Source organism: Schistocerca gregaria, chromosome 7, assembly GCF_023897955.1.
Source record: "Schistocerca gregaria isolate iqSchGreg1 chromosome 7, iqSchGreg1.2, whole genome shotgun sequence".
In the NCBI taxonomy this organism is placed as follows: domain Eukaryota; kingdom Metazoa; phylum Arthropoda; class Insecta; order Orthoptera; family Acrididae; genus Schistocerca; species Schistocerca gregaria.
Window position 1 is genome coordinate 197496499 of NC_064926.1, and position 20937 is coordinate 197517435.

At 40.1% G+C, this 20937-nt stretch overlaps 1 protein-coding gene across 1 annotated transcript in view; it reads left to right on the top strand.

Annotated features, from left to right (window-relative positions):
- Positions 1-12421, top strand: part of LOC126281287 (protein ILRUN) — a 41516-nt gene extending 29095 nt beyond the window's left edge. The window contains exon 5 of the mRNA XM_049980110.1: positions 9772-12421. Coding sequence (XP_049836067.1) covers positions 9772-9819 — 48 coding nt within the window. The 3' untranslated portion in view covers positions 9820-12421. The remainder of the gene's footprint in view (positions 1-9771) is intronic.
- Positions 12422-20937: the final 8516 nt, after the last annotated feature.

Here is a 20937-nt window from a genome sequence, read left to right on the forward strand (position 1 = left end):
CCTGTTGCCCTTCCGTTCATTGAAACTACGAAATTCCTGGGGCTTGTGCTCGATAGGAAACACTCTTAGTCCTGCTACGTGTCTTATCTGGCAGCCTGCTGTACGCAGTTCCTCAACATCCTGTGTGTCCCCAGTGGTACTTCCTGGGATGCTGATCGAACCATCCTCCTCCGTTTGTTACCGGTCCCTTGTCCATTCGAAACTCGACTGTGGGTGCTTTGTTTATGCATCTGCATGTACATCCATCTTATGCCGCCTCAACACTATCCACTATTGTGGCATCAGTTTGGCCATGGGTGCCTTTTGCACTAGCCCAGTTGAGAGTTTGTAGACTGAAGCTGCTGAACTACCACTGTTCTACCGCTGTGACTTTCTTCTCAGCAGGTATGCATTCTGTTTGTCTGCCATGCGTGGCCGCCAATCCTATGCCTTCTCCTTTGATCACCAGTGTGGGACGTGTCCCTCTTCTCTGCTACCTCCTGGAGTCCGCTTTCGGCACTTGCTATGGCGGCTTAAGTTCACACTACCTGCACCTTTCACGGTGGCTGTGAATCCTTCACCGTCTTGGCTTCGTGAAGTGGCCCATGTTAACCTTGGCCTTCATTCATTTCCTAGGGACACTACTCCAGCATCGGTCTATGCCTTCAGGTTCATGATCTTCACATGGAACTTCGCGATAGTACCTCTCTGTACACTGGTGGCTCTTGGACTAACTGTGGGGTCGAGTGTGTCTTCATCATTGGCACTCATGCCTTTCAATATCGGCTTCTGGTACACTACTTAGTAGTTACAGCCAAGCTCTTCTCTCTGTATCAGGTCATGGAGTACATTTGGTGACACAGCCTTCTTGGTTGTGTCTTCTGCTCAGACTCACTCAGCCCCCTTCAAAGTCTCTGTGCACTGTACACTGCCAATCCCTTAGTGCAGCAGGTCCAGAAAACTCTCACTTGCTCACTCTTGGTGGATCCAGTGTGATGTTTCTGTGGCTTCATGGTCATGTCAGCAGCCTCGTTTACTGGCAGACTGATTCTGCTGCGTAGGCTGCAGTCCTTGGACCTCAGTGTGCAAGTTCCTATATTCCCTCCTATGATCTCTGTGTTGCCGTATGTCAGGAGGTGGTGTCCTTTTGGCATCGCCAAAGGTCCTTGCTTCACAGAAATAAGCTCCATCTTATTAAGCCTCTCCCAGTGGCTTGGATGACCTTGTCTCAGCTGTCCGACTGGGAGGAGGTCATTTTAAGTAGGCTGCGTGTTGGGCACTGCCTTTTTAGTGATTGTCGTTTGATAAGTGGCGCTACTCCACGACTTTGTACACAATGCACCCAAGATTTAACTGTCCGCCATTTCCTGACAGACTGCCCATTTTTTAACTGTTTATGTTCCCACTTGGGTTCACCGTCTGAGTTATTGGCCATTTTAGCAGGCTGTCAGCCGTGTTTTACTTTTTATCTGCCAAAGCAATATGGTGAAGGCGATTTAATTTTTAGTTTTTGGACCTCTGTTTCTGTATGGTGTCTTTTTTTAGCCCCTTTTGCACGTGCTTGTTTTTAGCTGTCTTCTATTGTGCCCATTGGGACTGACGTATAGTCATTTTTAACTCCTTTCTGTCATCATTTTCTATAGTTCTGACTTGGGTGTGAATGACCCCAGTTGTTTTTTGCGCCCTGAAGCAAAACAGAACGAAACCAATCCAAATGCTCTCTCTCTTCATTGAGGGTCTGATGCCCTTGCTGTTTAGTCCCTTAACCAACCTTCAGTACTGGAATGTAAGATAACAACACTGTTGAAAGGCTGTTGGAGCCCATAAGATTTCAAATCCTCACCACTGATGTTCTTAGTACCATCAAACAGTTTACTTGTTCAGGTGTTGTAAAATATACATAACAATAAAAATATTAAAATCACTAGAACACAGGTGTCGTTGTACTGAACACCTGGGGTATATTGACACCAGAGAAATGCTGGTGATGGAGCAGCCAAGATGACGTATCAATGAATGAGTGATATTATGTATCACTATTCTTCTGTGTAATATTTTGTTGAAGGGGCAGGCTGTGTGTCATATTTAGGGAAAATGGCTAGAATAGGAAACATAAGCTTTGATTTTTGAAGCAAGTTACTACAGCAGCGTGAAACACTAATCTGTAATTGCACAGTGTTCCAGATTCAGGGAGCTACAAAAATGAAATTGTTTTGTGTCATTAACTTTGTGTGCTTCTATGGTTGAAATGTACAACATATGGCTCCTCACTGCTCTGCTAGTTTAGCGTTTCTTGTTAATTTAAATTTTTCCGCCATAGGTTTCATTTCATTGTGAGCTTCTTAGCTGCTTCTTCCCCCTCTTTTCAGTTATTGCATAGATGTTCTAACAGCAAAGATAAAAATCAGTGGCTGCAGAACAAAAACAGTTAAATTTGCATTTTGTGGTACCTATTAGATTTTACATCAAATTGCTTAAACTGCTGGACTCCAGTTGATCTATAGAGCATCACATGATATGATTGGAGCAAGGCACAGGTTGTTTTCTCCCTCCCTCCTTCCCTCCCCCTCTCCCTACCCCTCTGGCTTATATCCTTGTAACCGCCTCCGGTGTAAAACCTGTCCCAGGCACCCTCCCACCACCACCTACTCCAGTCCTGTAACCCGGAAGGTGTACACGATCAAAGGCAAAGCCACGTGTGACAGCACCCACGTGATTTACCAACTGACCTGCCTACACTGTGAAGCTTTCTATGTGGGAATGACCAGCAACAAACTATCCATTCGCATGAACGGACACAGGCAGACAGTGTTTGTTGGTAATGAGGATCACCCTGTGGCTAAACATGCCTTGGTGCACGGCCAGCACAGCTTGGCACAGTGTTACACTGTCCGGGTTATCTGGATACTTCCCACTGACACCAACCTATCAGAACTCTGGAGATGGGAACTTGCCCTTCAATATATCCTCTCTTCACGTTACCCACCAGGCCTCAACCTCCGCTAATTTCAAGTTGCCACCGCTCATACCTCACCTGTCATTCAATAACATCTTTGCCTCTGCACTTCCGCCTCGACTGACATCTCTACCCAAACTCTTTGCCTTTACATAGATCTGCTTGTGTCTGTTATGTGCAGATGGATATGTGTGTGCGTGCGTGTATACCTGTCCCTTCCCCCCCCCCCCCCTCCCCCCAAGGTAAGTCTTTCCACTCCCGGGATTGGAATGACTCCTTACTCTCTCCCTTAAAACCCACATCCTTTCGTCTTTCCCTCTACTTCCCTCTTTCCTGGTGAATCGACCTTGGGTTGCGAAAGCTCGAAATTTGTGTGTGTGTGTGTGTGTGTGTGTGTGTGTGTGTGTGTGTGTGTGTGTGTGTTCGTGTTTGTGTTTGTTATCCCAGTACCTACTGCAGGGTACATCCTTCTGAATCTGCTTAGTGTATTTACCTCATGGTCTCCCTCTACGATTTTTACCCTCCACGCTGCCCTCCGATACTAAATTGGTGATTCCTTGATGCCTCAACACATGTCCTACCAACCGATCCCTTCTTCTAGTCAAATTGTGCCACAAACTTCTCTTCTCCCCAATTCTATTCAATACCTCCTCATTAGTTATGTGATCTACCCATCTAATCTTCAGCATTCGTCTGTATCACCACATTTCGAAAGCTTCTATTCTCTTCTTGTCTAAACTATTTATCATTCATGTTTCACTTCCATACATGGCTACACTCCATACAAGTACTTTCAGAAATGACTTCCTGATACTTAAATCAATACTCGATGTTAACAAATTTCTCTTCTTCAGAAACGCTTTCCCTGCCATAGCCAGTCTACATTTTATATCCTCTCTACTTCGACCATCATCAGTTATTTTGCTCCCCAAATAGCAAAACTCATTTACTACTTTTAAGTGTCTCATTTCCTAATCTAATTCCCTCAGCCTCACCCGACTACATTCCATTATCCTCGTTTTGCTTTTGTTGATGTTCATCTTATGTTCTTCCTTCAAGACACTGTCCATTCTGCTCAACTGCTCTTCCATGTCCTTTGCTGTCTCTGACAGAATTACAATGTCATCTGCGAACCTCAGAGTTTTTATTTCTCCTCCGTGGATTTTAATACCTACCCCGAACTTTTCTTTCGTTTCCTTCACTGCTTGCTCAATATACAGATTGAATAACATTGGGGAGAGGCTACAAACCTGTCTCACTCCCATCTCAACCACTGCTTCTCTTTCATGTCCCTCAACTCTTATAACTGCCATCTATACAAATTGTAAATAGCCTTTCGCTCCCTGTATTTTACCCCTGCCACCTTCAGAATTTGAGAGAGAGTATTCCAGTCAACATTGTCAAAAGCTTTCTCTAAGTCTACAAATGCTAGAAACGTAGGTATGCCTTTCCTTAATCTTTTTTCTAAGATAAGTCGTAGGGTCAGTATTGCCTCACGTGTTCCAACATTTGTACGGAATCCAAACTGATCTACCCCGAGGTCGGTTTCTATCAGTTTTTCCATTCATCTGTAAAGAATTCGCGTTAGTATTTTGCAGCTGTGACTTATTAAACTGATAGTTCGGTAAGCCTTACATGAAGCCCCATGGGTTTCCAGTGCCACTGTGGACGACAGCATACTGTAGCCACAGAGAGGAGTCGAAAGGCACGTTTCACAGTAGAGCCACACTATCCCACAAGCTGTGCACTAGGTCACGTTTGTGCAGACCGCAAAGCTTTGGTGGCTTGACCTCGTCGTTCATCGTATGCCTTCTTTGGGTTTGGAATTATTATATTCTTATTTAAGTCTGAGGGAATTTCACCTGTCTCGTACGTCTTGCTCACCAGATGGTTGAGTTTTGTCAGGACTGGCTCTCCCAAGGCTGTCAGTAGTTCTAATGGAATGTTGTGTAGTCCCGGGGCCTTGTTTTGACTCAGGTCTTTCAGTGCTCTGTCAAACTCTTCAAGCAGTATCATATCTTCCATTTCATCTTCATCTACCTCCTCTTCCATTTCCATAATATTTTCCTCAAGTACATCGCCCTTGTGTAGACCCTCTATATACTCCTTCCACCTTTCTGCTTTCCTTTCTTTGCTTAGAACTGGGTTTCCATCTGAGCTCTTGATATTCATGCAAGTGGTTCTCTTTCCTCCAAAGGTCTCTTTAATATTCCTATAGGCAGTATCTATCTGACCCCTCATGAGATAAGCCTCTACATCCTTACATTTGTCCTCTAGCCATCCCTGCTTAGCCATGTTGCACTTCCTGTCGATCTCATTTTTGAGACATTTGTATTCCTTTTTGCCTGCTTCACTTACTGAATTTTTGTATTTTCTCCTTTCATCAATTAAATTCAGTATCTCGTGTTTTTACATACTTGATCCTCTGCTGCCTTCACTATTTCATTCCTCAAAGCTACCCATTCTTCTTCTACTGTATTTCTTTCCCCATTCCTGTCAATTGTTCCCTTATGCTCTCCCTGAAACTCTGTACAACCTTTGCTTTTTTCAGTTTTTTCAGGTCCCATCTCCTTAAATTCCCACCTTATTGCAGTTTCTTCAGTTTTAATCTACAGTTCATAACTAATAGATTGTGGTCAGAGTCCACATCTGCCCCTGGAAATGTCTTACAATTTAAAATCTGGTTCCTCAATCTCTGTCTTACCATTATATGATCTATCTGAAACCTTCTAGTATCTCCAGGATTCTTCCATGTATACAACCTTCTTTCATGATTCTTGAACCAAGTGTTAGCTATGATTAAGTTATGCTCTGTGCAAAATTCTACCATACGGCTTCCTCTTTCATTTCTTAGCCCCAATCCATATTCACCTACTATGTTTCCTTCTCTCCCTTTTCCTACTACCGAATTCCTGGCACCCATGACTATTAAATTTTCATCTCCCTTCACTATCTGAATAATTTCTTTTATTTCATCAAACATTTCTTCAATTTCTTTGTCATCTGCGTAGTTAGTTGGCATATAAATCTGTACAAGCGTGGTAGGCATGGGCTTTGTGGTTATCTTGGCTACAATAATTTGTTTACTATGCTGTTCATAGTAGCTGCACTCCTATTTTCTTATTCATTATTAAACCTACTCCTGCACTACCCCTATTTGATTTTGTATTTATAACCCTGTATTTACCTGACCAAAGGTCTTGTTCCTCCTGCCACCGAACTTCACTAATTCCCACTATAAGTAACTTTAACCTATCCATTTCCATTTTTAAATTTTCTAACATACCAGCCCGATTAAGGGATCTGACATTCCACGTTCTTTCTCCTGGTAACAACGTCCTCCTGAGTAGTCCTTGCCCGGAGATCCGAATGGGGGACTATTTTACCTCCGGAATATTTTACCCAAGAGGACGCCATCATCATTTAATCATACAGTAAAGCTGCATGGCCACGGGAAAAATTATGGCTGTAGTTTCCCCTTGCTTTCAGCAGTTCACAGTACCAGCACAGCAAGGCCATTTTGGTTACTGTTACAAGGCCAGATCAGTCAATCATCCAGACTGTTGCCCCTGCAACTACTGAAAAGGCTGCTGCCCCTCTTCAGGAACCACACATTTGTCTGACCTCTCAACACATACCACTCCGTTGTGGTTGCACCTACGGTACGGCTATCTGTATCGTTGATGCACGCAAGCCTCCCCACCAATGGCAAGGTCCATGGTTCATGGGAGGGGGTAACAAGATTATACATGGAAAGAAAATGGAGACCAATGTAGATTACATCAGTTTATGACAGAAAAACATTTATGCTCAGATATGGGCATTGTTCAAACAATTTTTTTCTGGTTAATTATGCAGATAAATAACTTCTTCAAATGAATTTATTTGCAAATGAATCATTCACGGACAATGAGATTATTCCTCCTTGTGGATACAAATCTTTATTTATTATTCATAACTTAAAAAATCAAGAGCATAAAATGCTACCGAATTTCTTTCTTTACTTTTTCTACATATCTGTGGTTAGTTTTTGTTCCCTTGCTTCAGTGCAGTTTCTGCTTGATACATAAATTACTGGTTGTTTCTACAGGAGGGAGAGTGGCTTCAGTTCTGTATCACTAAGATAAAGGTCTAGGTTTTGATCCCTAATTGGTCATGCAATTTTTTCTATTACTTGTCACTTCTTTCACCTCTAACAATGACAAAAAGTGAAGCTGCACATTGTTTTGGAGTGTGTGTAGAACCATAGGTCAACCATAATTTGCTGGATAAGTTGTTTCAAAGATGGAAGAAGCATAAACACAGACAATACCACAATGCATAGTAAATAAATGAAGTGTTCAAAACAACTTTCTGGTTGATTGCAGCTTTACTTGCTTTACAGCATAGTAAATGCAATACAAAAATGGTTCATAGGCCGATGGCCTTAGCTGCTACACTACCGACATAGTGCAATTCCGGGCATTTTGTACTTTCCAGAACTTTATTGTTCCCATTGCTAACATGTGGAAGTTACTGTATGTAATTAGCCAAGATGAGAATGCAGCCAACAGAAATTTCTAATCTGGAATACCTTCTCCATTGCACCGAGATTGCTAACACTATCAGATAAGAGGGTCTAGTTGACATAATTACACAGTTTGTTAATGTCTGTTGTTTTAGAAAATGAGTGAAGAAAGTAATAACTCGGTGGTTGCTGAGGACTGACATCAACTGACTTTAAATCTATAGTGCCTCCTAAAATATTTGTGGAGTGCTGCTGGATGTACAAAGTCATCCAAAGATGTTTTAGGATACCTCTGAGTAAGCTTTCCATAATTTTTTAATCTGACATATGTCTTTGCAGTTACATAGAGGTTTGGGATTTAAAAATTTTGAAACAGAGCCTGGTTTTTTTTATATAAGTATTCATAATATTGCAGCGGCTGGCAACTTTTATTAATTGAGGAACTAATCAAGAGAAGATTGGAAGCCTTTTTTTCTCCTTTCTACACCAACTGCAACAATTGCAGAAATGGTTTACCTATGACTCAAAATTTACCAGTCCACTTGTATTGCTGTCTATGATCAAGGGATGCTTGCAACGAACTACAGACATATAACAATCAAAGAAATGTCAAAGAAATCAGGTATGAATATCAAGTGATGTTATAACACAAAAAGAAAATTTGTTTTTAAGTTTGGAACATGATTTGGGAGGTGAAGCTAATGTGGAATCAAAACAGATATTTACTAAAAGCTAGAATGGAATTGGTGATTTCTCAATGTTTCGTGAAGAAGATCATGATCTGAAAGTCTTATATCATCATCCTGAAATAAAGACGATTTAAGAAGAAATTACCCCACTATACTTTTTGTCACAATGACAAATCCTTGAAAATCAAATAAACTTTCTGACGAGTTTTTCTGAAAACTTATTTTATAGCAACAAAAAGTTTATTTGTTAATAAATGACCAAGAATTGGAGCAAAAAATGTGTCTGGATTTCAGGTTTATCTATTATTCGAAACACTTTTTATTCATTGATGACAAATAAATGTTTATTCATGTTAGTGTATGTTCTTACTCATGACTAATAAATGACAATTTTTCAGACAGTGGAAGCTCGAGGTTGGAATATCAACAATATTAAACTGCTATTCACTGTAAAGATGATCCATTGAGTTGCAGACAGGCACAATGAAAATATCATTACACATTTAATAACTTTCGGTATATTGATAATTTTTACTTATGGACTGTCTCTCACAACTGAATAAAACACAATTGTAGTGCCACACACATTTTACCTTTATTTTCTGCAGTGCATCATCAGTGGCAGGTTGCGTAGATGATTTCCTACATATTATGCTCCTGTTGCATTTTTGGTGTTGTTCTTCTTATAAATGCCAATTTACAGTTTTTTTTTTTTTCACACATTTCACAGTACTATGAACTGAACACTTGTTTTGATGCAATGTTTTGGTTTCTGTTGCTGACTGACAGCTAAGCTTAGTGGAAAGAAAAGTCATTATTGTGGTATGCTGTCCCCCCTCACCATTTATTTCTATTTATTTATCAGGAGCTTCTTGACACCATCTTCCTCCTCACACAGGAATTATCAGGGAATTTGTTTTTTCCCTGTTTGAGTAGCCACTCTGAAAGCAGAGATGTTCATGCTGCTGTGTCCAGGGAAGCCACAGTGATGATTGCTTTGCTGGCAGTTCATGGTTCTCTAGAAATCATTCCACTGCCTCTGTGGGCACCGGTCTTGATGCTCTGGAGTCCATTTCCTGACTCATAGTTTAAGGGACATTTAATGCCAAGCTCTCAGTTGTGATCTCCTTGCTACATCCACTGCACATTGGGGACATACGCTTACATGTAAGCTGGTGAAATGCGTGCAAATAATATACCACTTTCTTGTATGTATTGCAGTCCACAACATACCTTTTGTATTTATTAATTATTATCAACATAACTTGAGGAAACACTGAAACCTGCAGTGTGCATTCCACTGTAGTAATAGTATTGATTACATACATTTTTGTTAAGAGTTTCCTCTTGGAAAGTCCAGTCCACGTGCACGTGTGTGTGTGTGTGGGGGGGGGGGGGGGGGTCAGAGAATTAGCTTTTCATGGCTTGGTGTCAAACTAAAAAGTTTATAATCTGGAGATAATTTAATTTTCCTGTCTTTAACTAGAAATATCACGTTCTTTTTCATAACTAAGTAGCTCTACAAAATAATTTTAACTGTCTGAAAAGAAAGTATATCATAGCCATTGTGTTGTATTTTTGCTTCTTTGTTAAAGTGAAAGTGAGGTTTTGAAATACATTGTCTTGTTCATGTGTTCTAGGATTCTGTTCAGCAGACCCAAGATGGAGATACTAACATGATGTGTTAACACTGTTGAGAGAAACTTGTAAAAAGACTGTTCATTGTAATTTGGACTTTGGTGTACATAAGGATAGTGAGTGAAGTTGGTACTTCTGTGATTTAGTGTGCTGTATAAGGACCAATTGTACTTTTACTCCTTATTATAGGTGCAGGATATGTGGTACTTATCTCAGTTCACCCTGTTACCCTGTTTCACTCCTCCTCTTAGTGATTTAACAGTCTTTCTGATACTTGTTTGTACAGGTGCTGAGCATTTTCTAGAAATTTTTTGATCAGAATATGAAAATTGTCTACATAAAAACAATTTTTCTTAATTTTTTGTGTTTTAAGGTGCAGATCAGTTGAGATATTTTGCATTACTCTTACATAGTTATTGGAGCTTCTGACATATGTTTCACAACCTATGTCATCTTTGTGAGACTTTTTTTTACTCTTAATTTGCTTCATAGTTTTCCTATTTTGTATTTCTATTTTTCTTGTGACTCATAAAGACTGTGAAATACTACCAATGCAGTCTACACATCATCTTTAAAGCACACTACTCATCTTTGGACTGTTCTTACAGTCTTCATTCAGATTTTAAATTATTCATTTCATTTCAGTGTCAGTATTGATATGAAAGATATTTGTAAATGCCATTTACTTCACATTTTAAAGAGAACAAGTACTTGACTTTTGGCTTCCAATTTCTGCTTTGTATTTGTCTGCAGAATATTTCTCAACTTCGTTCAGCTCTGCACTGACTGATCAAATGGAGCATTTACTAAGAGTAGCAATGTCTTGCACATGGAGTAGATGTTTGCTTAATTTCATAAATGAACTGCAGTGACAATTTTCTCTGATAAGAGAAAAGGCTGAATCAGATACCTTTGGATACTTAAAGGCCTGCCTGCCTTGTATTTTGTAGGTTGCATGACAGTCAAAGTTGAAACTTATTGTAGGGGTATGTGTAGATTTTTAACACATTCTTGGACTAGCCTGTAATATGTGATTAGTGTTGAGTTTTTATTGCTATGATGTGATGTTTAAACCTCTCCCAGTTGTAAAAATCCTGAAAGAAAGTTATTGTTACACAAGAAAAGAAAAACTCAGAACTTTAGCATTAAAAAGTTAATTTTGGATGAGGATGAGATTTATGCTGTAACAGAGGAAATAAAGAAACTTGATGCTGGATGAAACAGAGGTAGCATATGTTTCAAACTGCTTGATTACATCTTTGACTCTTCATGTCCACTTCTTGGAGTAATGATACATAATGTCTTAGAAGGTTTAAAATTTTTAATTTTTGCCGTTATTGGTCTTTCAAATTCATCAGTGAGCACCTAACATTTTTCTGAATTGATTAATCCATTGGACAGCATTTACATGAAATACTAGTTAATAAATTGTAGGTGCTGTATTCTGTTTGATGTAGTCTGTCAAATCTGCAAGCTGTGTTATGAATTGTAACTGCTATTTGGACCTGTATACATGTTAATTGTAGAATGAGTGTCACAATAGAAAAAGTCAAATTTTTTGGCTGTTTGCAATGGCACACAAAACAGCAAGTCCTGGTATTTTGCCACAAAAACAATACTAGTAAAGATTTTATGATTTTGTTATATTGTGAGTGAAATGGATGCTATTCAGGTGAGAAAATGTAAAATTTAAGATGTAAGTATGAGTGATTTTTGATAAACTACATTTCTTCCTTTCTTATTTGATAATTAGTACAAATCGAAATATTTTGGGGAAAAAAACATAAGCTTTCCAATATCAGTTAGTGAGTAGCTGTCCTGAAACATAAATGACTCCTTGCAGTAAATATTTAAAGTATTTTACAGTAGTATGGTGTTCAATACTGTTCTTAATAAGAAAAACGATCTACATTTACATATACTAAACATGATTATATTGGATAAGTGTTGTGTAAGACTATAGTCAACATTCAATATATCTTATATTTTCTGCTGTTAATCTACTACATAGTTGCATGCGCATCACAACTTGAATATGAAAACCAATTTGTCATCACACTTTTATTGTTTCATGAACTTTTGCTTTCACGTATATATTCCTTTCACTTTCCATTCAAGAGATGTCACTTGATTTATTGATTCCATGTAAGGAAATCCACATACACAGTTTCAGTAATCTGAAAAGGCAGTAAGTTTTAAGCATCCAGTGGAGATGGAAAGCAGTTAGTCAAATGCTAATAAGTACCTGTGGTTATTCATATACAGTTCAATACATTCTATGTAATGTATGTTAAAATAAGTTGGGTTTGATGTTATGCAACAAGTAATTCTTATGGGTTCCTGATTTTGTGCTGTTTTTATCTTCAGTAGTAATAAACTGATCAGTGAGGCCATTCACTAGCTGTCTCAGTGGATAGATTTGTTTGAGTTTTATGAATAATTTTTAATAGCCTTAACTGGAACTGTACTGACTGTTGCTGTTAACTAATCAGCGAGGTGTTTTTGTACAATGTCATGAAAGTTCTGTAATTTTTTTTTGTCATTACGAACATAATTCAAAATCTGTGATTGTCCATGTTTTTTGAGTACTGATATGTGTATGAGTAAGATGGTTTGTTTTCAGTGCAACAATAAAGGGTTTTGATTATGTAATGCATATTAAAATAATTTTTCATAAAACATCATGTCCTCAATTTTTTTTAAATTTGTAAACAAGCACTGCTAACAGTACTTGTTTGTTCGCACTTTTTCTCCCAGTGGATAGAGAGTAAACTGGTATTGAAATACCTGCATTTCGAAACTTGCCGATAATCTAGTATACATAAGAGCAATAAATTATGTTTTCTACACATTTTCAAACTGATGAAATCAGAAGTTACCTATTTCAATGCCCATAGGTTGACATTATTGAAAAACTATTTACTGCAGCTGTGAGAAACACAGATCAGTAACTCTTTAGTGAATGTCATTGATAGTACTACATTACTCTGCTGTGACACAGCACACCCAGAGTTACTTCTATATCTGTCATTGACTCTCCATCCAAGATAACTTTGAGTCCTTCCTACAAAAAAATCCTTAATCCATCAAAAATTTTGCTTGTTGCTTGATACCCCATACAATCATTCTTTTGATAATAATCATAGATGTGGTACTTAGTTAAATGCTTATTGGAAATCTTGAAATACTGCATCTATGTGACTGCATTGTTCCAAGGCTTTTGTATATCATGTGAGAAAAGTGCGAATTGGGTTTCACACAGTTAATGTCTTTTGGCATCCATGCTGGATGGCTTTTTTTTTTAATTTTGTCTCTTTTTTTTTTATTGGCTTTCAGTATGTGCCCATTCAGCCGTCTCAGCAGTAGGAAGATGATATGACAGTATGTTTCAACAATTCGTAATATTCATGAGGACCAAGCCATTCCCTGGTACAAAATTATATAGGCTTAGAATTGTCTTGTGATGCCATGCAAGTGATTTTTGTGTTAGTTACAAGAATCTAAAGATAAGGGTAACTTAACACCCAGTCCATGAGTGGAGAAAATCTGAACCTCCGATTGATCCAAGAATCAAACCTGTCCCCTTATAGTTAACAACCTGCTGCAATGACCCCACAGCTACCAAGGCAGACTGCTGGTTGGCATTTAGAAAGTCATTCTGATCAAGATTCCTCATTACGTTTAAGTTCAGAATATTGTATCGTGTTTTTTATACAAACACAGGTGACTGTACTCATCACCACTCTCAACACTATGATAGGAGAACAAGGAGAAAACTGATAAGGATTAGTGACAAGAAGACACCTATTTATTGACAAACTTAACTTTGTACAGATCGGCCCAGGCAGCAGATTCTGAAATTCAGCCACTATTCTAGAAGTTAAGGCTGGATAGTAAATAGTTCCTGTCCCATTAGAATGCTCACTGAAGGTGGGCTGGTGTGGGCTCACTGGAAGCAGAAGATGGGGCGCAAAGTACACAAGTAGAAAGTGGTTCTCTCAGTAGACAAGCTGACTTGGAACTGCCCACTCTGCAGTGGCACTGACACATATCACTTCTCTGGAGGCATCACTGCTACAACATTATGGTGCAGCAATTGCTGGGCTATATGCCATCTCTGGAGAGGGTTGTCGACTTCTCAATACCTATAATGCTGCCTGTTGGTACTTATGACACCACCCTCCCCCTCCAAATCTCCAAACCATGGTTGCATATGGTTGTGGTGCGAACTGCTGATGAGGGTAGTCTGGGTGCAGGTACGGGCACATATCTTCATCTAGTGCTGGAGTCTCGAATGCTGGAGAACCCCCTCAGACAGGAAGGCGGCAGGGCACAGAGGCATCACCCATGGTGACATCGGCTGCTGTGATGATGGCACCAGGGATGAGGGCATGCCCACGCCCATGAGAAGTGCTTCGGGCTGAGATGCCACTAGGTTCGCAGCAGATGGCTGTGTACTTAACTCCTGGCTGCGAGCTGAATCTTTAAAACAAAATGCAGTGCCAGTACCACAGAGTCGTGAATGGCAAAGCTGGTTCTGGTTATTTTCAGCAGCGACCCTGTAGGAGAAGAAACCAAGAACATGTTGTGTCCAAGGACACGCAAAATGGTTCCCTGTTGCTCACTGTCTAAGCCAGAAGGTCCTGAAGAGTAGTATGTCCAGGGTCTGAAAGTGGAATCTTTGTACTAATTGATATTCCTTGTTGGTGGGTGCAGCATATGAAGCAGTGTGCGATACCAGCAGCCATCCAAGTTCGGCCAGGGATGGTTCAGCTTGAGGCATTGTGTGGTAGGTGGACAGGAACAGTTGCAAGACAGAGTTCCAAGGAATCGACTCATCTGTACCTTGAATGTTTGCACGAAACGTTCAACTTCACCATTTGATTGTGGGTGGAATGATGCTGTGTTCATATGTTCAGTACTGTTGGCTGTGCAAAATTGTTCACATTTCTGTGAGGTGAACTGTGGTCTTTAGCAGACACCAACACTTCTGGCGAACCCTCGAAGCAAAAAATTTAAGTGTATGTGCTGATAGCACTGGCGGACGTCATAGATTTCATTGGAACCGCAAAGGGAAAATGACTGAAGGCATCCACTACAATTAAGACATAGTGTGTTCCAGAAAAATTAATGTGGATACGTTTCCACAGACTGCTGTGGTGTGGCCAGTCAGAAAAGTGTTGAGGTGAAACTGCCTGTTGCTCTATGCAAGCGGTGCAGCGTGATGTCAATGTATTCAATCTGAGCATCCATTCCTAGCCAAGAAGAATGACGTCAAGCCAGCTGCTTTGTCCTCACAATACCCCAGTGTCTGTGATGCAACAGCCTTAAAACATCCTGCTGAAGAATGGGTGGGATGATGCCCCAGGCCTGGTTATTCTCAGTGTGTAACAGTAAAACACCACACATTACTGGCAAGGCTTTTGATGGTGAGCAATGTATCGACGTACTTTTGGCCGAAATGTCTTTCATTCTCCTTGGCCACTCTGAGCACATGTAATTCAGCACAATGCTTAAATCTCCATACGGAGCTACCTCCTGTGCTACGTGACAAAAGTCCATGGGAAATTGTGAACTGCAGAAGCATCCAGAGCATCCGTCTGACACAATACTTTGGAGGAATCGAACTGATCATCCATGTCCACCAATAATCTTAACACATCAGCATTAGACTGTTGAGCCTTAGGGTGTTCGACAGCGAGAAAGCCAATGTTGCAATTTTTGCACTGTGTGTGGCGGAACAGGCTTGGGTGGATGGAAGAGTGAAGTGAGTGGCTTATGATCCGTACTAAGAACAACTTCCTTTCATAAAGATAAAGATGAAACTTGGTTACACCATAAATGATTACCAGTGCTTCTTATTCACTCTGACTGTAATTCGCCAGAATCTTTGTCAGAAATATGGAGGCAAATGCTGTTGGACAGTCTGTTGATCTGACACAATGCAACAGAACATTGCCTAAGCCAATAGAAGAAACGTCAACTGCTAACAACACCGGTTTACCCGGATCAAAATAAGGGGAGCACGTGTTGCTATGTACCGCCCATTTCAATTGATCAAAAGCTGACAGACACTCAATGGTCTGTGCAAACGGAATATCCTTGGGCCATAACTCGTGTAGTGGAGCTGCAATCTGAGAAGCATGAGGAATGAATTTGTAGTAGTAGTTCAGTTTGCCTAACATTACTCACAGTTTCGTTAGATTTTGGGAGACAGCAAGTCTCTGATGGCTTGAAAATGAGTCTGGTGGGGTGAATGGCCAGCACATTAATGACATGCCCCAGATATTCTATTTTCATGTGGAAAAAGGGCATTTGTCTTTGGGACAGTTGAGGCCTGCCAATAACAGTTCTTGAAAAAGGCTCTCAAGAGTGAGTAAATGTTCTCCTGCAAAAGGTCCAGAGACAACAATATTATCCAGAAAATCTGAGCAAGAAGGTACCCTGGCAGTCACTTGTTCTAAAAAGCAGTTATCTTGGAAAAATAATGACCCTCACCGAATCTGTCCATCAGTTCCTTTGGTGGGGCAAAGGGTATGTGTGTGTATCACTGACTAATAAAAGATCATAGTCGACTTAAAATCAACACCCAATCAAAGACATCCTGAAGGTTTGTGAAGGATGTCAAATGGGGAGCACCACAGACTTGCACTGATTGGCTTGATGACTTCATCACCTTGCAATTGCTGTAATTGTTAGTGACCTGTTTCCTAATGGCAGTGGGCACTTGCCTAGCTCAAGAAAACTTCGGTTGTGTATTATCTTTGATAAAAATATGAGCACAAAACTTGTTCACACAAGCAAGAAATCACTAAAAACTTCTCTAAATTTGTCACACACAGTGTGAAACTTGTCTGTAGGCATGTCCATCGAAATTTGTATCACTGACTTGTGTACTGACTGACTGAAAATGTCAAAAGAATCTAAGCCAAAAATATTCTGCAAAGATTTGGCGGAAAGTACTGTGAATACAACTGTCTTTGTTATATCTTGAAAAGTAGCTGGCATACTGAAAGTTCCTGCAACTGGAATTTCCTTTTCATTATAAGCTGACAACACATGCGTAGCCAGACTCAGTATTAGTGAACTTAATCATTCATGAGTAAGCTTTTTTTAGAAGCGCAACTGAAGCACCTGTGTCCAGTTGCAATTTGACACCTTTCTTAGGTACTGTTAAAGTAACACCTTGTCCCAACTATGCTCCACATCTAAGAGAGAATTAACACTTCCCATCTGTTGTTGTCAGTCACTGCAATGCATGAGAGGTGAAATGGGTAAAGATTTAGTGGTGGACCTGTGTGTGCATTGGCATGACTTATTGGCACATGAAAATCACCTGACAAGTGTTTGCTACGTTTTGTGCTTGGGGGACAACACTATTCTCTGGCTTCTTGTGCCATGATAACATCAATGATTTGAACTGATATAGTGCCAAGTTGCTTAGGAATTTGCAGTCCATGCAGCTTTTTCATGGATGCTGACTGAATGAATGACCCTTTGTGTTGCAAAAATAACAAACAGTGTTGTGATTTGGGCACTGAGCACACCTATGGTGACTAAAGCTTTTTGGTCAGGACGTTACTATGTGTTCCTGTCTACTGGTGTTGTGCTGGCACAGTATGACATTGTTTGCCTCTGCACATGACACCACAGTTGTCATATGGGTCAGGCAGGCATGGGACTGTTTACATTCTACAGCACCACTAATGCGGTCACTATGAAATTTGTTAATATTTGACATTTGCATCTCTCACTTAGCTAAATCATACGTGTTCTGAGCCTCAGTTAACTGTAACACTGTATCTAAAGGTCAGACTGTTTCAAAATACCAGCACAAATTCTGTCGTCACAAATATTTTGAGTTGTAGTGTCACACAGCATAACATTACTGTATCATTGTCCATGACAACACAAAAAATTTGCCATGTTTAATTAAACCTTGTAATTCAATGATCCATTGTTTATGAGTTTGACCTGCTGCCCGCTAAAGACAGGAAAACTTGAACCTTGCAGCAGCACGAGTGTTTGTTCATCAAAGTAAGTAGTTAACTTGCTAACAAATGTTTCAAATTCAAACTGTTCTGGCTGTTTGTCAGGAAAGAATTTCACTATGGGCCTGTAAACATCCATGCCCACAACGGAAAGAAAAAAATGCTTTGCTCTTCGTACCTTGCATTTGGTGCACCTCTATATGGTTCATCAATTGAGCTAAGTATTCCAACCAGCCCTCATACTGTTTGTTGGAACTGCAGAATGGTAGAATTGCTCATGGAGGCTGAAGCTGAGGCTGCTTGTACATTCTGCTGCTGTTGTGTTTACAAGGGTGAGCGGATGGCCAAACCAAAACCTATTCCTTTCTCGTCGTCAGCAATTGTATGTACAATCACAGAATGAGATTTTACACATCACCACCCTCAACTATTTATGGTGCATGGAAGGAGACACTATGAGAGGAGAACATTGAAATAATGATAATGATTAGTGACAAGAACACACATTTATTGATGAATACTCAACTTTGTTCAAATCGGCTCAGGCAGCATATCCTGTAGTTCAACTACCATTCCAGAAACTAAGGCTGGATGAACAGTTCTTGTTTCACTAGAATGCTCACTGAAGAAAGTTTGGTGTGGACTTGCTAGAAGCAGATGATGTGGTGTGAAGAACAGTAGTAGAAGGCAGTCTTCTTGGTAGTCGAGCTGACTTGGAACTTTCCACTCTGGTGTTGTGCTAGCGCAGTCCCTTCTCTAGAGGCACAGCCATGCCGACTTTTTGGTGTGGCAGTCACTGGGCTGTATGCCATCTATGGAGTGGGTTATCGGTCTTGCTGTGCTTAAGACACCACACACAGTATGTTATAGGATTATACAATAAGTAGGTTTCAAGAATATTGGATGGTAGTTGTGTGCATCACATCTGCTACTCTTCTTGTAAATGGATGTGACCTGTCCTTACTTCCAATTAATGAGCATGGCTTTTTGTTTGAGAGAATGTTGATTATAGTTAAAAGTGAAGATTTAATTTGTTTTTAAGTGACAAAGTATCGAAAAGCTATAGTTTGGTAGCTCTAGTAGTAATAGCATATTAACAGAAACTAAAGGTTACCAAGTAGCAAGTGATTTGGCTGCTAGCACCAACTACAAAGTAACTCTTACAAAACAGGTTTGTACATAAAACTGAGTATGAAAACTATTGTTGCAAATACTAAAATTTTACAAGTCACAATCACCAGATACGTGTATAGTAAATTTGCTGGGTATTATTGCCCAGAATTTCACTTTCACATTGAGAACAAGCTAACTTAAAAATACATAAAAACGAAATAGTTTCAGGCTCAAAAGATGTATATTGTACTGCAAGTGGTAATTTAAAAAATTGAGTTTGTTTATTGGTGATATAGATCCTGAAGCATTCTTCAGCTCAGACCTGCTGGCTAATGTTCACAGATTGGACAATAGCAGCCTGAGTCATAACATTTCCTCTGCTGAGTGTAACTCTACTAGCCTTGGTTGATTATGATTCATGTCAGTGGCAGGTATGGCCTCTACATTAAAGAAATTTCTTCTGTTTCAGTACACTTCTTGTCTGGAATATAATTAGTGCTCTTTGTGGTACTGAAATTGTATACAAGGGATGTTATGTTTTGAAGCTGATCACTGAACTGTAATGAATTGTCTTGAGAAGTGAAGATACTTTAAATAACAGCTGAAATATATTCCTGCACATAACAGACAGCCAAATGTGACATTGGAAAAAGGACTTGTACTTCAGTTAGTTAGTTTCATGTTGCGTTCATCATTTTGCACAATAGATCGTAATGATGTGGAACAAGTCATTTTCCATTGATAGCGCAAGTTAATTTGTTTGTATAGTCAGTAATGTTCTGTTTCTGGTAAACAGCAAGGTATCACATGCATCAGCAGCCCCAGAAACACTTTCATTTCAACAGCACTACACCATCCGACTTGAGAGATTGGTTGGTTTTTCTCCTCGCAATTTTTTTCTATTTCTTGGCTCATGTCTACACAGTACAGTCATATTAATGTGTCCACTGCCTACGTTCAGTGTAGGCATGCACTAACCACTCAGAGATGGCATGTGGCAGCACTTGCAGTGGAGATTATACAGGGTGTTACAAAAAGGTACGGCCAAATTTTGAGGAAACATTCCTCACACACAAATAAAGAAAAGATGTTATGTGGACACATGTCCGGAAATGCTTAATTTCCATGTTAGAGTTCATTTTAGTTTGGTCAGTATGTACTGTACTTCCTCGATTCACTGCCATGATTTCATACGGGATACTCTACCTGTGCTGCTAGAACATGTGCCTTTACAAGTACGACCCAACATGTGCTTCAGGCACGATGGAGCTCCTGCACATTTCAGTCGAAGTGTTCGTACGCTTCTCAACAACAGATTCGGTGTCCGATGGCTTGGTAGAGGCGGACCAATTCCGTGGCCTCCACACTCTCCTGACCTCAACCCTCTTGACTTTCATTTATGGGGGCATTTGAAAGCTCTTGTCAACGCAACCCCGGTACCAAATGTAGAGACTCCTCGTGCTCGTATTGTGGACAGATGTGATACAATACGCCATTCTCCAGGGCTGCATCAGCGCATCAGGGGTTCCATGTGATGGAGGGTGGGTGCATGTATCCTCGCTAACGGAGGACATTTTGAACATTCCGTGTAACAAAGTGTTTGAAGTCACGCTGGTACGTTCTGTTGCTGTGTGTTTCCATTCCATGAGCAATGTGATTTGAAGAGAAGTAATAAAATGTGCTCTAACATGGAAAGTAAGCGTTTCTGGACACATGTCCACATAACGTATTTTCTTTCTTTGTGTGTGAGGAATGTTTCCTGAAAGTTTGGCTGTACCTTTTAGTAACACCCTGTTTAAGGTATGTTGGAGGAACACAGAAAACTGTGCAGCCATTGTCATAAAGTGGAAACAGAGCGACTTATCTGATGTACAGAAAGGCTTTTGGGCCAAGGGTGGAAGAATTTCTGAAGCGGCTAAGTTTGTAAACTGTTCACATGCTGCTATGTTTAAAGTATACCGTGCATAACAAAATGGTGCTATCCAAAACCAGTGCCAAGGAAACAGTGGTGTACCATGGGACAAGCATCACGACCGAACAACTGCTGTCGAGATATGTATGTAT